This window comes from Palaemon carinicauda, chromosome 32, assembly GCF_036898095.1.
Source record: "Palaemon carinicauda isolate YSFRI2023 chromosome 32, ASM3689809v2, whole genome shotgun sequence".
NCBI lineage: Eukaryota > Metazoa > Arthropoda > Malacostraca > Decapoda > Palaemonidae > Palaemon > Palaemon carinicauda.
In genome coordinates this window covers 16,534,743-16,554,478 of record NC_090756.1, presented here as the reverse complement: position 1 = coordinate 16,554,478, position 19,736 = coordinate 16,534,743, and the positions used below count along the sequence as shown (strand labels likewise).

The window sequence follows — 19,736 nt, the reverse complement described above, 5'->3', positions numbered from 1 at the left end:
ACGGAGGGAGAGAGAGGAGAAAAAACGTTTCGTTCAAGCGGGTAACGTTGTTCTCGTTTTACTCTCCTCCCTAGTCGCTGTAGGGGAAGAAGGTAAAACGTGTCTAGGGTTTTATTCTTGTTCCCAGGCTATGTGCGGTGAGAGATTGTAAACGTAGTTTATTTGATCTAGTGTTTAGTCTCTTTCCCAGCCACTGAATTCTTTATCTTTATATGTTTTCTGTTGCATTATACGACTGTTTTCGCAATTACTACCTTTTAATGAAGGGTAGGATTGCGTGTTTCAGGTAGAAATCAGTAAAAGTTTCGATTTCAGTGAAATAAGTGCAAAACAGAAAATCAAAGTGATAAAGTGATATGCGCAAAGTGTTACAGTGTTGCGTCCGAGGGTTCGTCTGTTCGTGCCTGTCGTTCACCTAGTCCGGGACCTCTTGCAAGCTCCCAAGCCCAGGGGAGAAGTAATGTCGAACGACTTATGGGTTCTTCAGGCCTTGATCAACGAACAGACGTTTTTCCCTCCGTGGTTTCGGGCGTATCTACCCAAGATCGCCCCACCCACACAAAGACGAGAGAGCCCATTTACTTCTCGTCTGCGGAAGAGGTTTCTCGTAAGAAACCTTGGACCAAGGTCTCGCAGCTTATTAAGTGCAAGTCGGTCCCTTCCGCGCAAGTCCAACGGCCCAGGTGTAGCCACTGGGTCAGTTCGGACTCGCTGCAGTCATCCGACGACTGCACACCTCCCAAGAGAGGCAAGGTGGTACCGCAACAGGCAGTAACTCCGTCTGTTGCCGCACCCGCTGTTTTAGACCCTCAGTCACAACGGACAGTAGCTCCGTCTGTTGCCGCTTTTGTAGACCCTAAGTGGTCTTTACTGCAGTCTATGCAGACTCAGTTAGCTGCGGTTATGCAGGAGTTTCGTGCGGAGAAGGTTAACGCTGCACCCGTTAGCCTACAACCTGCCACGGTTGTGCGCCCAGCTCACGCTGAGGCTGCCTGCTCCCACACTCCGACTGCGGAGAAGGTTGACGATGCACCCGTTTGCCTACAACCTGCCACGGTTGTGCGCCCAGCAGACGCTGCGGCTGCCTGCTCCCACACTCTGGCTGTGAGAGCTCCTCCACCCATGCGCAGTCGACCCTGCCAGACGCATGCTGACTCCCACAGACGCACGGTGCACTCCGTTGACGTGCGTGTGCTACCACAACAACAGGAGGGTGGAGTTAAGCTGCCGTGTTTTGACACGGTGCGTCAGCCTCCGCAACCCACTGTGGTTACCGCCACTCGCCCGCAGCAGACTAGTCAGTCAGGAGTTGAGGCTTCCCCACACAGCTTTGGTTGTTGCCAGCTCACAGACTGTCAAGCAGTTACATAACGTTGCCTTCTGGTCTGCTACTTATGCACCAGTGCTGTATGTCCTCTTGTAACTGCTGCTCCTCGTTCGCCTCACGTCAGAACTTACACTAGGCCTAGCTACTTCGAAGCCGTTGTTGTTAAGCTAGTGCTCTCTCGCTCTCCTAGAGAGCGTTACGTCGGCTAGGCGACTGGTTTTTGCACCAGGAGGAGTTTTAGGGATACAGCCTTTTGATTTCCCTTCTTTTTATCTGGCTTATAGAGCGAGAGTCTGATAGGACACGAGAGAAGTTCTCAGCTTGGGAGTTCATGCCTCTGCCCAGGTAGACTTCTCAATTCTGGTAGACTCGGCCAGGCGCATAGCCAGGAGACGCTCCAGTTGTTTACAGGTCAACTTCTCAACTTTTGTCGAGCCTTTGAAGTTTTCCTGTACTAGTATGTCACACATAACAAGGCTTCCAGGGATGGTTAATGGCTCCGCTTCAGTCGCTAACCCCGTCTGTTGCCACGCCTGCTCCCGTAGACCCTAATGGGCTTTGCTGCAAGACATGCAGTCCAAGCTTGTGTCCTTGATAGAGGACTTTATACGGAGAAGAACCTTCTGGCCAACAACCTTCCTACCGGTTGGTTGTGCGCCCTGTTGACGCTGAGGTATCTTACTCGCGTCCGCCAGTTGAGGTGGTTCCTCCACCGATGCGACCCAGTGTGGGTTGCCAGTCGCACGTTGACGTTAAGCGACGCTCGGAGGTGGTTGTTGACGTTCAGTGTGTCACTAGGAAGACGTTCAACAACCAGCAGAGGTGACTTGTTGTGACGCAGTGCGTCAACCTCAGCAACCCGGTAGGGTGTTGACTGCACAACCCAGACAGTCTAGACAGTTTCGGGTTGACGCTGTTCTTCCTCGCGTCCCCATGGTTGATAGTTCACAGACTGTGCAGCAGTACCATGATATTGCGTCCGGCTCCGTCACGCATCCACCAGCGCGACCGGATTCAGCGAGTCAGACGTTGCCCACTCCGTTGCCGTTTCCTCATCAGTTTCGGATGAGGAACCCTCTGATGAGGACGTTGCTGAACAAGACGATCAACCCCCAGCCCTGCTATCCATCCAGAAGATGCTGAAGAAGAAACGCTGCCCTGTCAGGCTGTGGATGAGTCTGGTAAGGACACTGTCATCCGTGGTTCAATTTGTGTCACTAGGAAGACTACACCTCCGTCCTCTTCTATACCATCTAGCTTTTCACTGGAAAAAGGACAAGACGCTAGAAGCGGTCTCGATCCCGGTTTCCGGAAAGATAAAGTCTGGTCTGACTTGGTGAAAGGACTTTTTCAACCTTAGGGTCTTCCCCTGACTGTTCAGACTCCCAACCACGTTCTCTTCTCGGACGCATCGGACGTAGGCTGGGGTGCGACATTAGACGGTAGGGAATGCTCGGGATTATGGAACTCGAGTCAAAGGACAATGCATTTCAACTGCAAGAAGCTACTGGCAGTACGTCTGACCTGGAAAAGCTTCAGGTCTCTCCTTCAAGGCAAAGTGGTGGAGGTGAACTCGGACAACACACGGCTTTGACGTACATCTCCAAGCAAGGAGGGACCTACTCTCTGACATGGTACGAGATCGCAAGGGACCTCCTCACCTGGTCAACAGGTCTAGACTTTTCACTAGTAACGAGGTTCATCCAAGGCAACTTGAATGTCATAGCAGATTGTCTCAGTCGGAAGGGACAAATAATTCCAACAGAATGGACCCTCCACAAGGATGTATGCAAGAGACTTTGGGCCACCTGGGGTCAGCCAACCATAGATCTCTTCGCAACCTCGATGACCAAGAGGCTCCCAATAGTTTGCTCACCTATCCCGGACCCAGCAGTAGTTCATATAGATGCCTTTCTACTAGATTGGTCACATCTAGATCTATATGCATTCCCTCCGTTCAAGATTGTCAACAAGGTACTGCAGAAGTTCGCCTCTCACGAAGGGACAAGGTTGACGCTAGTTGCTTCCCTCTGGCCCGCGAGAGTATGACTCACCGAGGTACTTCGATGGCTAGTAGACGTTCCCAGAACACTTCCCCTAAGGGTGGACCTTCTACGTCAGCCACGCGTAAAGAAGGTACACCAAGGCCTCCATGCTCTTCGTCTGACTGCCTTCAGACTATCGAAAGACTCTCGAGAGCTAGAGGCTTTTCGAAGGAGGCAACCAGAGCGTTTGCTAGAGCAAGGAGAACATCCACCCTTAGAATCTACCAATCGAAGTGGGAAATCTTCCGAAACTGGTGCAAGTCAGTATCCGTATCCTCGACCAGTACCTCTGTAACTCAAATAGCTGACTTTCTCTTATATCTGAGGAAAGAACGATCTCTTTCAGCTCCCACTATCAAGGGTTACAGAAGCATGTTGGCATCAGTCTTCCGTCACAGAGGCTTAGATCTTTCCAACAATAAAGATCTACAGGACCTCCTTAAGTCTTTTGAGACCACGAAGGAGCGTCGTTTGGTTACACCTGGTTGGAATTTAGACGTGGTACTAAGATTCCTTATGTCAGACAGGTTCGAACCGCTTCAATCAGCCTCCCTGAAAGATCTCACCTTTAAGACTCTTTTCCTAATATGCTTAACCACAGCTAAAAGAGTCAGTGAGATTCATGCCTTCAGCAAGAACATCGGATTCTCATCCGAAACGGCTACATGTTCTACAACTTGGTTTTCTAGCCAAACACGAGCTGCCTTCTCGGCCTTGACCAATATCGTTCGATATTCCAAACTTATCGTATGGTTGGAAATGAACTAGAAAGAGTATTATGTCCTGTAAGAGCTCTTAAGTTCTATTTAAAAACCTTTACGAGGCCCGTCTGAAGCTTTATGGTGTTCGGTTAAGAATCCTTCTTTACCTATGTCAAAGAATGCTTTATCCTATTTTATCAGACTGTTAATACGAGAAGCTCATTCCCATCTGAATGAGGAAGACCAAGCTTTGCTGAAGGTAAGGACACACGAAGTTAGAGCTGTCGCAACTTCCGTGGCCTTTAAACAAAATAGATCTCTGCAAAGTATATTCGACGCAACCTATTGGAAAAGCAAATCAGTGTTCGCGTCTTTTATCTTAAGAATGTCCAGTCTCTTTACGAGAACTGCTACACTCTGGGACCATTCGTAGCAACGAGTGCAGTAGTGGTGAGGGCTCCACCACTACAATTCCCTAATTCCATAACCTTTTTAATCTTTCTCTTGAAATGTTTTATTATTGTTTTTGGGTTGTCCGGAAGGCTAAGAAACCTTTCGCATCCTACTTGATTTGGCGGGTGGTCAAAGTCATTTCTTGAGAAGCGCCTAGATTAGAGGTTTTGATGAGGACCTTTAGTATGGGTTGCAACCCTTCATACTTCAGCTCCTAGGAGTCGCTCAGCATCCTATGAGGATCGCGAGGCTCAGTAAGGAAGACCTACTTAAAAAGGCAGAGTAATTGTTCAAGTCGACTTCCTTACCAGGTACTTATTTATTTTATGTTTGTTATTTTGAATAACTGCTAAAATGAAATACGGAATACTTAGCTCACATAATGTCAACATGTAATGCTGGTCTCTACCCACCCCCCTGGGTGTGAATCAGCTATATGATCATCGGGTAAGTTTAATATTGAAAAATGTTATTTTCATTAGTAAAATAAATTTTTGAATATACTTACCCGATGATCATAAATTAAAGGACCCACCCGTCCTCCCCAATAGAGACCCAGTGGACAGAGGAGAAAATTGGTTCTGTGTTGACATCGAGTACTTGAGTACCTACTTGACAGATGGCGCTGTTGATGTACACCCCCACCTGTATAGCGATCGCTGGCGTATTCCGCCCGTAGGTTTTTCTGTCGGGCAGCAGAGCTGACAGCTATATGATCATCGGGTAAGTATATTCAAAAATTTATTTTACTAATGAAAATAACATTTTTCCAAACTATAAACTGTAGTCTTTTTATATTATCCTGAATGACCTTACAATTCCTATGTTAAAGGTCAAAGAGAGGGCTGCTCCGCCAGTCGGATGGGAAGGCCTACCCAGGATGACCTGATGTCCCTTATTTGACAGGATTGTCCCATATTTATGACATTTGTCCCATGTCCTGTATTGACCCTTCCCTGGATGCCTTTTGTCCCATATTTTCAGTATTTGAAAAACAAATACAATATACTATTGAAATTTTAGTTGAATTCTTTGAAGCTGTAAAACATGCTTGATTGCAATATTGTAATGCTTTGTCACATGTAATGAACAGCTGTTTGTAACAAAATCTACAATGAACACACTTTTAAACAAAAGGAAAGTCAATGAAATAGGTCCTGGACAATCTGGACCTAGCCTTGAAGCCTTGAAGGACTTCATGATGCGTTACAGCCTGTGTAACTTCACATAAGTTGTGTGTCTGTATTGTTCAACTACCTCTCCAATTCAGTTGTCCCTTATTTCAATTTTCAAAATCTGGTCACCCTGGGCCTACTCAATAGACAATCATGTTTGCCATAACTTTTTGAAAGTTTAATGCCCTTGTCAGCTTCGTAGAAGTCTTTTCTATCTACCAAGAGACGTCGCCCAATTTGGGGCGGGTAGCCGACACGAAAATAAGAGCAAAAAAGGATTTTTCTTCTCTTCGCCCCTCCCAGCCTGATGAGGCATTAGCTGAGTTTAGTTGGTACTGTTAGAGTGCCACAGTCTAACCTCTCATGTTATCCACTGCAAACAAGCTTCATATGCTGAATCCCCTACTGCTGTTACCTCAGCGGTCACCAAGGCGATCGAAAGAAGAAGCAGGGCTTATCAGAACTGCGTCACAATTGCTCTCCATTCATTCCTATTTCTAGCACGCTCTTTTGTCAAAGTCTTCCTCCTATGAAAGGAATCAGGTTTGTATGCATTAATTAGGAAAAATACAAATTAAAATAGAGAATCTTTGATATACCCATTCCTTTTAACATCTCTTGATTTATTCAAATTCCTCGTCTTGTTATAATATAATTTTGAAATATTTAACTTAGCCGGTGAATATATAACAGCTGCAACTCTGTTGCTCGACAGACAAAAAACAGTAAAAACTCGCCAGCGATCGCTATACAGGTTGCGGGTGTGCCCACCAGCGCCAACTGTCGGCCAGATACCACTCTCGATGTAAACAAAGACTCAATTTCTTCTCTGTCGACGTGTCGACAAGACGTACTTTACTCGCTGTTGAACCTGGAGTTTTTTCACATCATATTTGGTGAAGTACTTTAATTTGGTTTGAGCTTTCGCAGTACAGGTGTTTTTCTTCAAATAAATCCTTGAACTCTTTTTTGGATCGGATTAATTGTTGATGACTTAGATCGTTTTTTGGAATTTTCCCTTGACTAATTCAAAATGGCTGACCTTTCACAAGTTCCCAAGTTCAGAAAATGTAATGCTAGGGACTGTCATAGGCGTCTTCCAAAGGCTTCTCTCGACCCTCACACTGTTTGTTCCAATTGTCGGGGTAAAACCTGTCAATTGGAAGATCGGTGTGAGGAATGCGTGGGCCTTTCGGAATTCGATTTTATCGAATTTGAGAAATATACACGCAGACTAGAGAGAGATAGGGTAAGGAGAAGTTCTTCTAGGTCGGTAGATTTTTCCTCTCCACATGCCCCTGAACCTAATCCTTCCCCTGTAGTGGTTGTTCCTAACCCCCCTCCTAGCACTCAGGAACCGTCGATGCAAGACATGATGCGTGCTATCCATGCCTTGGGGGAGAGAGTTGAGGCCCTAGCAAGTGACCGGAATCAACTCATGGCGGACGTAAAGGAACTAAAGTGCCAAAGTGCCGCGGCGGAAAGTGTTAAAGTGCCTAGTGTTTCTCAAAGTGTTGTGAACAGTGTTGCGCTTGAGGGTTCGTCTGTTCGTGCCTGTCGTCCTCCTAGTCCGGGACCTCTTGCAAGCTCCCAAGCCCAGGGGAGAAGCAATGTCGTACGACTCATGGGTTCGAGAGGCCTTGATCAGCGAACAGACGTTCCCTCTATGGTATCAGGCGTATCTCCCCAAGATCGCCCCTACCAACGTAAGACGAGAGAGCCCATTTTTACCTCGTCGTCCGAAGGTGTTTCTCGTAAGAAACCTTGGACCAAGGTCTCCAGACCTTTGAAACGTAAGTCGGTCCCTTCAGGACAAGTCCAACGTCCCGGTTGTAGCCACTGGGACAGTTCGGACTCGTTGCCGTCATCTGATGACTGCTCGCCGCCTAAGAGAGGCAAAGTTGTGCCGCCTCAGTCGCTCACCCCGTCTGTCGCCGCACCTGCTTCCGTAGACCCTAAATGGGTGTTACTGCAGGACATGCAGTCCAAGCTTGCGTCCTTGATGGAGGACTTCAATGCGGAGAAGGTTGCTGCTGAACCTTCTGGCCAACAACCATCCAAGCGGTCTGTTGTGCGTCCTGTTGACGTTGAGGTAGCTTTCTCGCGTCAACCAGTTGGGGTAGTACCTCCACCGATGCGACCCAGTGTGGGTTTCCAGCCGCACGTTGACGTTAGACAACGCACGGAGGTGGTTGTTGACGTTCAGGACGTTCATCAACCATCAGAGGTGACTTGTTTTGACGCGGTGCGTCAACCTCCGCAACCCGGTATGGTGTTGACTGCACAACCCAGACGGTCTAAACAGTCTCGGGTGGACGCTGTGCGTCCTCGCGCACCCATGGTTGTTGACAGTTCCCAGACTGTGCAGCAGTTCCATGACGCTGCGTCCGGCTCCGTCACGCATGCACCAGTGCGACCGGACTCGGCGAGTCAAACGTTGCCCACTCCTTTGCCGTTTTCTCATCAGTTATCGGATGAGGAACTGTCAGATGAGGACGTTGCTGAACCACAAGAGGATCAACCTTCAGAACTTGATGAGCCTAAGGCAGCTCAACCATCCTTGGACTTTAGAAAAGTCATGGCTGTGTTTAAGGAGTTGTTCCCTGACCACTTTGTTTCTGTGGCTCCTCGTTCGCCGCCGTCGGAGTTTGTATTAGGCGTTCCTGCTACCGTGCCTGCCTTTACTAAACTCCTTCTCTCTCGCTCATCCAAGAGAGCTTTGCGACTGTTGGGCGATTGGTTAGAGACCAAGAAGAGTTTAGGGAAGACAGCATTTGCCTTCCCCCCATCTAAACTCTCGTCTAGATCGAGCGTCTGGTATGCCACGGGAGAAGTTCTCGGCTTGGGAGTTCCTGCCTCTGCCCAGGGCGACTTCTCAAGTCTTGTAGACTCTCCCCGCCGCCTTGCCATGAGACGCTCGAAGATTTGTTGGTCACCATCGGACCTGGACCACCTTCTTAAAGGTATATTTAGGGCTTTCGAAGTCTTTAACTTCCTAGACTGGTGTTTAGGAGCCCTGAGTAGGAAAATCTCTTCTGCGGATAAGGATGTTTCCTTGCTCATTATGTCCTGCATGGACAAGGCCGTCCGTGATGGGTCCAACGAACTTGCCGCTTCATTCACGTCCGGAGTCCTGAAGAAACGAGAGTCTCTATGTTCTTTCCTGTCTGCTGGAGTGACGCCATGCCAAAGATCTGAGCTACTCTTTGCGCCCTTATCCAAGTGCCTGTTTCCTGAAGTCTTGGTAAAGGAAATTGCCTTGTCTTTAGTACAGAAGGAAACCCACGATCTAGTTGCGTCCTCGGCTCGCAAAGCTCCCCCTTTGCCAACATTGTCTGCTAGACCGAGGATAGACACTCCAGCGTCTCGGTTTATACCGCCCTTTCGTGGCAGAGCCTCCAGCAGGGGAGGTGCTCGTGCCGAAGGGAAGCGAGGGAAGAGGAAAGGATCCAAGTCCTCTAAGGGCAGAATCTGACTGCCCGCAACTTCAGACAGCAGTAGGAGCCAGACTCAAGAACTTCTGGCAAGCCTGGGAGAAGAGAGGCGCAGATCAACAATCTGTGAGGTTGCTCAGAGAGGGGTACAAAATCCCTTTTGTACGCAAACCCCCTCTAGCGACGTCCCCCATCGATCTCTCTCCCAGGTACAGAGAGGAAGAAAAGAGACAAGCCCTGAAACTGGAAGTGTCTCTTTTGCTAGAGAAGGGAGCGGTGGTCAAAGTCTCGGACCTTCAATCACCGGGGTTTTACAACCGTCTCTTCCTAGTATCAAAGAAGACAGGAGGTTGGAGACCGGTGCTAGACGTCAGTGCTCTGAATGTCTTTGTCACAAAGACGAAGTTTTCCATGGAGACCACAAAGTCAGTCTTAGCAGCGGTCAGAAAGGAAGACTGGATGGTCTCTCTAGACCTAAGGGACGCCTACTTCCACATCCCCATTCACTCAGACTCCCAACCCTTTCTGAGATTCGTCTTCGAAGATGTGGTTTACCAGTTTCGGGCCCTGTGCTTTGGCCTAAGCACAGCTCCTCTCGTATTTACGAGGCTGATGAGGAATGTGGCGAAATTCCTCCACTTATCGGGCATCCGAGCCTCCCTTTATTTGGACGACTGGCTTCTCAGAGCCTCTTCCAGTCGTCGCTGTCTGAAGGATCTCAATTGGACTCTAGATCTGACCAAGGAATTGGGACTCCTAGTCAATTTGGAAAAGTCGCAGCTGGTCCCATCCCAAACTATTCTGTATTTAGGGATGGAGATTCACAGTCAAGCTTTTCGGGCTTTTCCGTCGGCCCCCAGAATAGATCAAGCCCTGCTCTCCATCCAGAAGATGCTGAAGAAAGAACGCTGCTCAGTCAGGCTGTGGATGAGTCTGGTAGGGACGCTGTCATCCCTGGAGCAATTTGTATCACTAGGAAGACTACACCTCCGTCCTCTTCAATTCCATCTGGCTTTTCACTGGAAAAAGGACAAGACGCTAGAGGCGGTCTCGATCTCGATTTCCGAAAAGATAAAGTCTTGTCTGACTTGGTGGAAGGACAACATCAGCCTAAGAGAGGGTCTTCCCCTGGCAGTTCAGATACCCAACCACGTTCTCTTCTCGGACGCATCGGACTTGGGCTGGGGCGCGACGCTGGACGGTCGGGAATGCTCAGGTCTGTGGAACTCGAGTCAGAGGAGCATGCATATCAACTGCAAGGAGCTTTTGGCGGTTCATCTGGCCTTGAGAAGCTTCGAGTATCTCCTTTGAGGCAAAGTGGTGGAAGTAAACTCGGACAACACCACGGCCTTGGCGTACATCTCCAAACAGGGAGGTACCCACTCACTGACGTTGTACGAGATCGCAAGGGACCTGCTCATCTGGTCAAAAGATCGAGGCATCTCCCTAGTAACGAGGTTCATCCAGGGCGACTTGAACGTCCTAGCAGATTGTCTCAGTCGGAAAGGTCAAGTAATTCCAACCGAATGGACCCTCCACAAGGATGTGTGCAAGAGACTTTGGGCGACTTGGGGTCAACCCACCATAGATCTCTTTGCAACCTCGCTGACCAAGAGGCTTCCAATCTATTGCTCTCCAGTCCCGGACCCAGCAGCAATACATATAGATGCCTTCCTCCTAGATTGGTCACATCTGGATCTTTACGCATTCCCACCATTCAAGATTGTCAACAAGGTACTGCAGAAGTTCGCCTCTCACGAAGGGACAAGGTTGACGTTAGTTGCTCCCCTCTGGCCCGCGAGAGAATGGTTCACCGAGGTACTTCGATGGTTAGTAGACGTTCCCAGAAGTCTTCCTCTAAGAGTAGACCTTCTACGTCAGCCACACGTAAAGAAGGTACACCAAAGCCTCCACGCTCTTCGTCTGACTGCCTTCAGACTATCGAAAGACTCTCGAGAGCTAGAGGCTTTTCGAAGGAGGCAGCCAGTGCGATTGCTAGAGCAAGGAGAGCGTCTACCATTAGAGTCTACCAATCGAAGTGGGAAGTCTTCCGAGACTGGTGCAAGTCAGTTTCTGTATCCTCGACCAGTACCTCTGTAGCCCAAATAGCTGATTTTCTCTTATACCTGAGAAAAGGACGATCCCTTTCAGCTCCCACTATCAAGGGCTACAGAAGCATGTTGGCATCGGTCTTCCGGCATAGAGGCTTAGATCTTTCCAACAATAAAGATCTGCAAGACCTCCTTAAGTCTTTCGAGACCACTAAGGAGCGTCGTTTGGCTACTCCTGGGTGGAATTTAGACGTGGTCCTAAGATTCCTCATGTCAGACAGGTTTGAGCCTTTACAGTCAGCCTCCCTGAAAGATCTCACTCTTAAGACTCTTTTCCTGGTATGCTTAGCCTCGGCTAAAAGAGTCAGTGAGATTCATGCCTTCAGCAAGAACATCGGGTTTTCGTCAGAAAAAGCTACTTGTTCGCTGCAACTTGGTTTTCTAGCCAAAAATGAGCTACCTTCTCGTCCTTGGCCTAAATCTTTCGATATTCCCAGCTTATCGGAGATCGTAGGTAATGAACTAGAAAGAGTCTTATGCCCTGTTAGAGCTCTTAAGTTCTACTTAGCTCGTACTAAACCTTTACGAGGCCAATCTGAAGCTTTATGGTGTTCGGTTAAGAAACCATCCTTGCCTATGTCAAAGAATGCTTGGTCATACTTTATCAGATTGTTAATACGAGAAGCTCATTCACACCTGAGTGAGGAAGACCGATCTTTGCTTAAGGTTAAGACGCACGAGGTTAGAGCTGTAGCAACTTCCGTGGCCTTTAAGCAAAATAGATCTCTGCAAAGTATAATGGACGCAACCTATTGGAGAAGCAAGTCAGTGTTCGCGTCATTTTAGTTGAAAGATGTCCAGTCTCTTTACGAGAACTGCTACACACTGGGACCATTCGTAGCAGCGAGTGCAGTAGTGGGTGAGGGCTCAACCACTACAATTCCCTAATTCCATATCCTTTTAATCTGTCTCTTGAAATGTTTTAATGTTGTTTTTATGGGTTGTCCGGAAGGCTAAGAAGCCTTTCGCATCCTGGTTGATTTGGCGGGTGGTCAAAGTCATTTCTTGAGAGCGCCCAGATTAGGGGTTTGATGAGGTCCTGTTGTATGGGTTGCAGCCCTTGATACTTCAGCTCCTGGGGGTCTGTCAGCATCCTAAGAGGATCGCGGGGCTCCGTAAGGAAGACGTACTTACAAGGCAGAGTAATCGTCTAAGTCGACTTCCTTACCAGGTACCTATTTATTTTGTTTTTGTTATATTGATAACTGTCAAAATGAAATAAAAAAACTCTTAGCTTATACGATGTAAACATATTTAACTGGTCTCTACCCACCTCCTTGGGTGTGAATCAGCTGTTATATATTCACCGGCTAAGTTAAATATTTAAAAATGATATTTTAATTATAAAATAAATTTTTGAATATACTTACCCGGTGAATATATAAATTAAACGACCCTCCCTTCCTCCCCAATAGAGACGCAGTGGGATGAGAAGAAATTGAGTCTTTGTTTACATCGAGAGTGGTATCTGGCCGACAGTTGGCGCTGGTGGGCACACCCGCAACCTGTATAGCGATCGCTGGCGAGTTTTTACTGTTTTTTGTCTGTCGAGCAACAGAGTTGCAGCTGTTATATATTCACCGGGTAAGTATATTAAAAAATTTATTTTATAATTAAAATATCATTTTGCATTTAAAAAAAAATCATAAAGGCTTGCCTTGTGAGTATATTACATAGAGGGGACTTAGTGACCTGATTAAATATCTCTAGAATAATTATATTAAATTTTGAATTACAGGGAGAGTAACATAGAAATCAAACCAGGGGAAAGTGAAGCAAATAAGGTAGATTCAATCTCAGCCGAGCAGTGTGTTATTCATCAGTTGCCGAACTTTTCAACTGACAGTGTAAAGAAAGTGGACAAGAAGACAGATGAAAGTTCGGAGGAGAATCCAAAGAAAAAGAAAATGAAGAAAACCAGCCCCAAAAAGAAGTCCAATATAGAGGATGGGTCTGTCTCTCAGTCAACTTGCAAAGGAGATACTGAAACTACACTTGACAGCACCCTGCAAGGAAATCTTTCTTTGAACTCTGATGAATTGGAAGAAAGGTATGTCTCTCTCTTTCTCTTACTTTGCTGTCTGTCCTGGTCTTCCTGGACAGTACCGTACTGTTCGTAATACTTGGTATGCAGTTGATTCTAATAGTCAGGCCTTCTCAATCATGAGGCTCAATACTACACAATATTCTAGAAATTTTATTCCAGCTGTGACCAAGTTGTGGAATGATTTTCCTAATCAGGTAGTTGAATTGGTGGAACCTCAAAAGTTCAAACTTGCAGCAAATGTTTCTATGTTGAATAGGCTGACATGAGTCACTTTTTCAATATTAAACTTACCCGATAATCATGTAGCTGTCAACTCCGTTGCCCGACAGAATTCTACGGAAGGGATACGCCAGCGATCGCTATACAAGAGGGGGGTGTACTCACAAGCGCCACCTGTGGCCAGGTACTGCAGTACTTCTTGTTGACACCACTTCAATTTTTCCTCTGTCGTGCTTCCGGCAAGACGTTCATGGATACGCTTATAATTTTGGAGTCTTGTTCACGGTTTTTGGTGAAGTATTGCTCTAAGATTTCAGCTTTCGCTATTCAGGAAGTTTTATTATTAGCTTAGCAGCTTTTGGAATTAATTTGATTAATTATGGTGACGAAGAGAGTATGAACTCTCTTTCACCTTTAAATGGCCGACCCTTCCCTTAGACGGAAGTGTTGGTGTCTAAGAGAGTATAGACTCTCTTTCTTAATTTTGCTTAACAAAAGTTATAGATTTATTTTTTATCTCTCCGCCTTTCTTAGGCCTCTTCGATTAACTTCCTTTTATTATAAACTTATTAAAATTAATTTTTATATTTGTTTATATTCGACCTTTCCTAATAGTAGGCGGTCTTTTCTTGGTACCGAAGTTAATTAACATTGAGCCCGTCATTTCGGTTTTACCTGTTAACATATTATGCTATTTTAATGTTTTTGAAAGAATTTCTTTGATAGTCTCGTACTGTTTTCAAAGTTGAACTAACGTTTTGTTTTGTCTCCGCAGTTGTTGACGTTCAGTACGTTCAACTTGCGCTCTATCGTTACGATAGAGAGAGATTTTTCACGGTGTCACGTTGCAGTAAGAGTAACCGTTTTTAGCGTTTTGTTCATTCTTTCTTAGCTTAATGGTTTTAATTCTAATAAAGGAACTTTTTATTTGGGAAATATTTCAGTTTTTTTCCTTTAACAATAATATGTTTTAACGATATATATGATTGGGCTCTTCTCTCAGGTTCTAAGTCAAGAGAGAGAGAGAGAGAGAGATAGAGACGGAGGGAGAGAGAGCTGGATAAACGTTTCGTTCAAGCGAGTAACGTTGTTATCGTTTTTGCTCTTCTCCCTAGTCTCTTTAGGGGAAGAAGGTAAACGTTTCATGAGTTTTATTCTTGTTCTCAAGCTTTATGCGGTGAGAGATTTTAAACGTAGTTTATTTGATCTAGTGTTTAGTCTCTTTCCAGCCACTGAATTATTTATCTTTCTTTAGATTTTTCTGTTACATTGTAATTCTGTTTTCGCAATTACTAACTTTTAAGGAAGGATAGAATTGCGTGTTTCAGGTACAAACCACTTAAAGTTTCGAGTTCAGTGAAATAAGTGCAAACAGAAAATCAAAAGTGATAAGTGATTAGCGCAAAGTGTGTCAGTGTTGTGCGTGAGGGTACTTCTGTGCGTGCCAGTCGTCCTCCCAGTCCGGGACCTCTTGCAAGCTCCCAAGCCCAGGGGAGAAGCAATGTCGAAGGGCAAAAGGGTTCGGCAGGCCTTGATCGGCGCACAGAAGTATCCTCGGTGGTTGCGGGCGTGTCTTACAGAGACCGTCACTCCCACCCGCAGACGATTGAGCCCGTCTTTTACTCGTCTGCAGAAGAAATGTCAGGGAGAAAACGCTGGACTCAGGTCTCAAGACCTCTCAAACGCAAAGTCCAGACCTCAAGAGTTCTACAACCTGGTTGCAGTCATTGGATTAGCTCTGACTCTCCGCAGTCATCAGGTGACTGCACACCTCCTAAGGAGGTAAGGTGATGCCGCAACAGACCTCATCTTCTGTTAAGGCTTTGCCTCAGCAGACCTTAGCGTCTGTCGACCCCAAGATGACTTTGCTGCAGTCCATGCAGTCACAGCTTGCGGTCTTAATGCGTGAGTGTCAGGCTGAGAAGGTTACACCTCCTCCTGCGATCGCTCCGCCTCACCGCAGTCCAGTCTGCCAGGCGTACGAAGTTGAGGTTCCTCAGGATACCTTACCGCGTACTGAGTTGCCAGTTACCAGCGGTGTGCAGCAACCTCCGCCTTCCTTAAGGCAACCTCAGCAATGGGAGCAGGAGTCTTATGCCTTACTTCCTCCGCTTCCGCCTGCGGTTCCACCAGCGAGGCATCAATCTCTTGAGGTACGACAACCTCTTCCATCCATGAGGCAGCCACCTCAGCACTCGCTGCAGCGACCTCAACCCTCCTCAAGGCGAGAGCCTCAACTCCTTAGGCTAGCACCTCAGGAACCTCAACTCGCGAGACAAGAACTGCGTTCTGCGCAGCCGCTACCTCAACTCTCGCAGCTCACACCTCAGGAACCTCAACTCGTTCCTCAGGAACCTGCTACTGCGCATCCGCTACCCCTACAGCAAGCGCAACTCTTGAGACTAGAAACTCATGCTAGGAGTCAGCCACCTCAACGCATGCATCTGCCACTTTCTCCTCAACTTGAGCCTCTTCCCATTCAACTTTGAAATAACAAATGACAATAATAACACCTCATTACTTTCATAACTTGCATTTGTAATCATATACATGTATGCCTACACAAACATTATGATAATGGAGGTTATTCGTATTACTATAAAAAAATATATATGTATTCCTTGCAATATATTTTTAACAAATCGCAAATATGGCAAAATATCTTCAAAACAAAAATGAATCATGAGTTATGAATGTAATGTAAATATTATGTTGATATTAAAACCCCATGCAAGCATGCATGAAGTAATGCAGTGTTGCCAACAGGGCGAGTTTCCCTGTCCTGAGGTGAAGTAGATTATAGATCGTATATTTAGTGCAGCTTAATTCTACGATTATCATGCCTGCTATCAAATTCATCAACAAAACAGTCTAAATCAATTCCCTCGGCACGTGCACTTTCAATGGACAGTAATGTGATATTACTCAATCTAGCACTGGTCATGGAATTTCTGAGAAATGTTACACGCCATGCAACATGCTCTGCTTCTCTTACAGCATGCTCTACATACAGCATGCTCTGCATACAGCATGCTCTACATACAGCATGCTCTGCATACCTTACCGCATGCTTCTCAGTCACACATCTTTGGTTGTTGCCAACTCACTAGACTGTCAAGCAGTTTCATAACGTTGCCTTCTAGTCTGCTGCTTTTGCACCAGTGAAACCCTCACTGAGAGAACTTAGCTTTTCTCGGATATGGTCCCTGTAGATGAGAAAGTGCTTTTCTCCCTCCTTCTGATATTCCCTTGAGGACTCTGTCATTTGGAGAGGAGCCTTTTGCTGCGTAGCCTCCTATGGACTTTTATTTAAGCATAACATGCTTCCAGGGAAGGTAATGGTTCCACTTCAGTCGCTAACCCCGTCTGTTACCACACCTGCTCCCATAGACCTTGAGCTGTGTTGCAAGACTTGCAGTCCAAGCTTAGTCCTTGTTAGAGGATTTTTTGTTTACGGAGTCAGTGTGTCACTGGGAAGACGTTCAACAACCAGCAGAAGTGACTTGTTGTGACGCAGTGCGGCAACCTCAGCAACCCGATAAGGAGTTGTCTATACGACCCAGACAGTCTAGACAGCTTCGGGTTGTCACTGTACTTCCTCGCTTCCCCATGGTTGACAGTTCACAGACTGTGCAGCAGTACCATGATCTTGTGTCCGGCTCCGTCAGACGACTGGCTTTTAAGAGCTCCCACAAGTCGTCGCTGTCTGGAGATTCTCAGATGGACTATGGATCTGACCAAGGAACTGGGCCTCCTGGTCAATTTTGAGGAGTCTCAGCTCGTCCCATCCCAGACCATTGTCTACCTGGGTATGGATCTTCAGAGTCGAGCTTTTCGGGCTTTTCCGTCGGCCCCAAGGATCTTCCAAGCCCTAGAATGCATCCAGAGCATGCTGAGAAGGAACCGATGCTCAGTCAGGTAGTGGATGAGTCTAACAGGGACACTTTCATCGCTGGCCCTGTTCATCGTGTTAGGGAGACTCCACCTCCCCCCCTTCAGTATCATCTAGCTGCTCACTGGATAAAGGACATGACGCTAGAGACGGTCTCAGTTCTTGTTTCCGAAGAGAGGAGGTCCTCTCTCGCGTGGTGTAAGAACAGCTTTCTTCTCAAGGAAGTCTACTTTTGGCTGTTCAGAAACCCGACCGCCGTCTCCTCTCGGACGCATCAGACACGGGCTGGGGTGCGACTTTGGACGGACAGGAATGCTCGGGAACATGGAATCAGGAGCAAAGGACACTTCACATCAATTGCAAGGAGTTGTTGGCGGTTCTTCTGGCCTTGATAAACTTCAAGTCCCTCCAGCTTAACAAGGTGGTGGAGGTGGACTCTGACAACACCACAGCCCTGGCTTACATCTTCAAGCAGGGAGGGACTCTTTCGTGGAAGTTGTTCTAGATCGCAAGGGACCTCCTCATCTGGTCAAAAGATCGAAAGCTCACGCTGGTAACGAGGTTCATTCAGGGCGGTATGAATGTCATGGCAGATCGCCTCAGCCGGAAGGGTCAGGTCATCCCCACAGAGTGGACCCTTCACAAGAGTGTTTGCAGCAGACTTTGGGCCCTGTGGGGTCAGCCAACCTTAGATCTGTTCGCTACCTCGATAACCTAGAGACTCCTGTTGTATTGTTCTCCGATTCCAGACCCAGCAGCAGTTCACGTGGATGCTTTTCTGCTGGATTTGTCCCATCTCGACCTGTATGCATTCCCGCCGTTTTAGATTGTCAACAGGGTACTTCAGAAGTTCTCCTCTCGCAAAGGGACACGGCTGACGTGGATTGGCTCCGCTCTGGCCCGCGAGAGAATGGTTCATAGAGGTACTGCAATGGCTGGTCGACATTCCCAGGACTCTTCCTCTAGGAGTGAACCTTCTACGTCAACCTCACGTAAAGAAGGTACACCCAAACCTCCACGATCTTCGTCTGACTGCCTTCAGACTTTCGAAAGACTCTCAAGAGCTAGGGGCTTTTCGAAGGAGGCAGCCAGAGCGTTTGCCAGAGCAAGGAGAACATCCACTCTCAGAATCTATCAGTCTCAAGGGGAAGTCTTCCGTAGCTGGTACAAGACCAATGCAGTTTCCTCAACCAGTACCACTGTAACCCAGATTGCTGACTTCCTGTTACATCTAAGGAAAGTAAGATCCCTTTCAGCTCCTACGATCAAGGGTTACAGAAGTATGTTGGCAGCGGTTTTCCGCCACAGAGGCTTGGATCTTTCCACCAACAAAGATCTACAGGACCTCCCTAGGTCTTTTGAGACCTCAAAGGAACGTCGGTTGTCCACTCCAGGCTGGAATCTAGACGTGGTCCTAAGGTTCCTTATGTCATCAAGATTTGAACCTCTCCAATCAGCCTCTTTTTAGGACCTCACATTAAAAACTCTTTTCCTCGTGTGCTTGACAACAGCTAAAAGAGTAAGTGAGATCCACGCCTTCAGCAGGATCATTGTTTTCACATCTGAAACGGCTACATGTTCCTTGCAGCTCGGTTTTTGCTAAACGAGCTTCCTTCACGTCCTTGGCCTAAGTCGGTCGAGATCCCAAGCCTGTCCAACTTGGTGGGGAATGAACTGGAGAGAGTACTTTGCCCAGTTAGAGCTCTTAGGTACTATCTAAAAAGGTCTTAACCTTTACGAGGACAATCAGAAGCCTTATGGTGTGCTATCAAGAAACCTTCTTTCCCAAGTTCTAAGAACTCAGTTTCTTACTATTCAGGCTTCTGATTAGGGAAGCACATTCTCATCTGAAGGAAGAAGACCTTGCTTTGCTGAAGGTAAGGACACATGAAGTGGGAGCTGTGGCTACTTCAGTGGCCTTCAAACAGAACCATTCTCTGCAGAGTGTTATGGATGCAACCTATTGGAGAAGCAAGTCAGTGTTCGCATCATTCTATCTCAAAGATGTCCAGTCTCTTTACGAGTACTGCTACACCCTGGGACCATTCGTAGCAACGAATGCAGTAGTAGGCGAGGGCTCAGCCACTACATTCCCATAATCCCATAACCTTTTAACCTTTCTCTTGAATACTTTTTTATGGGTTGTACGGTCGGCTAAGAAGCCTTCCACATCCTTGTTGATTTGGCGGGTGGTCAATTCTTTCTTGAGAAGCGCCGAGGTTAAAGGTTGTGATGAGGTCCTTTAGTATGGGTTGCAGCCCTTGATACTTCAGCACCTTAGAGTTGTTCAGCCTCCTAAGAGGAACGCTGCGCTCAGTAAGGAAGACGAACT

The 19,736-nt window shown here is 47.0% G+C and overlaps 1 protein-coding gene across 1 annotated transcript in view; it reads left to right on the top strand.

Annotated features, from left to right (window-relative positions):
* wcd (U3 small nucleolar RNA-associated protein 18 homolog wicked) overlaps nucleotides 1–19,736 on the top strand; it is an 81,647-nt gene that overhangs the window by 15,483 nt on the left and 46,428 nt on the right. Inside the window, exon 3 of the mRNA XM_068356087.1 lies at nucleotides 12,985–13,296. Coding sequence (XP_068212188.1) covers nucleotides 12,985–13,296 — 312 coding nt within the window. The remainder of the gene's footprint in view (nucleotides 1–12,984; nucleotides 13,297–19,736) is intronic.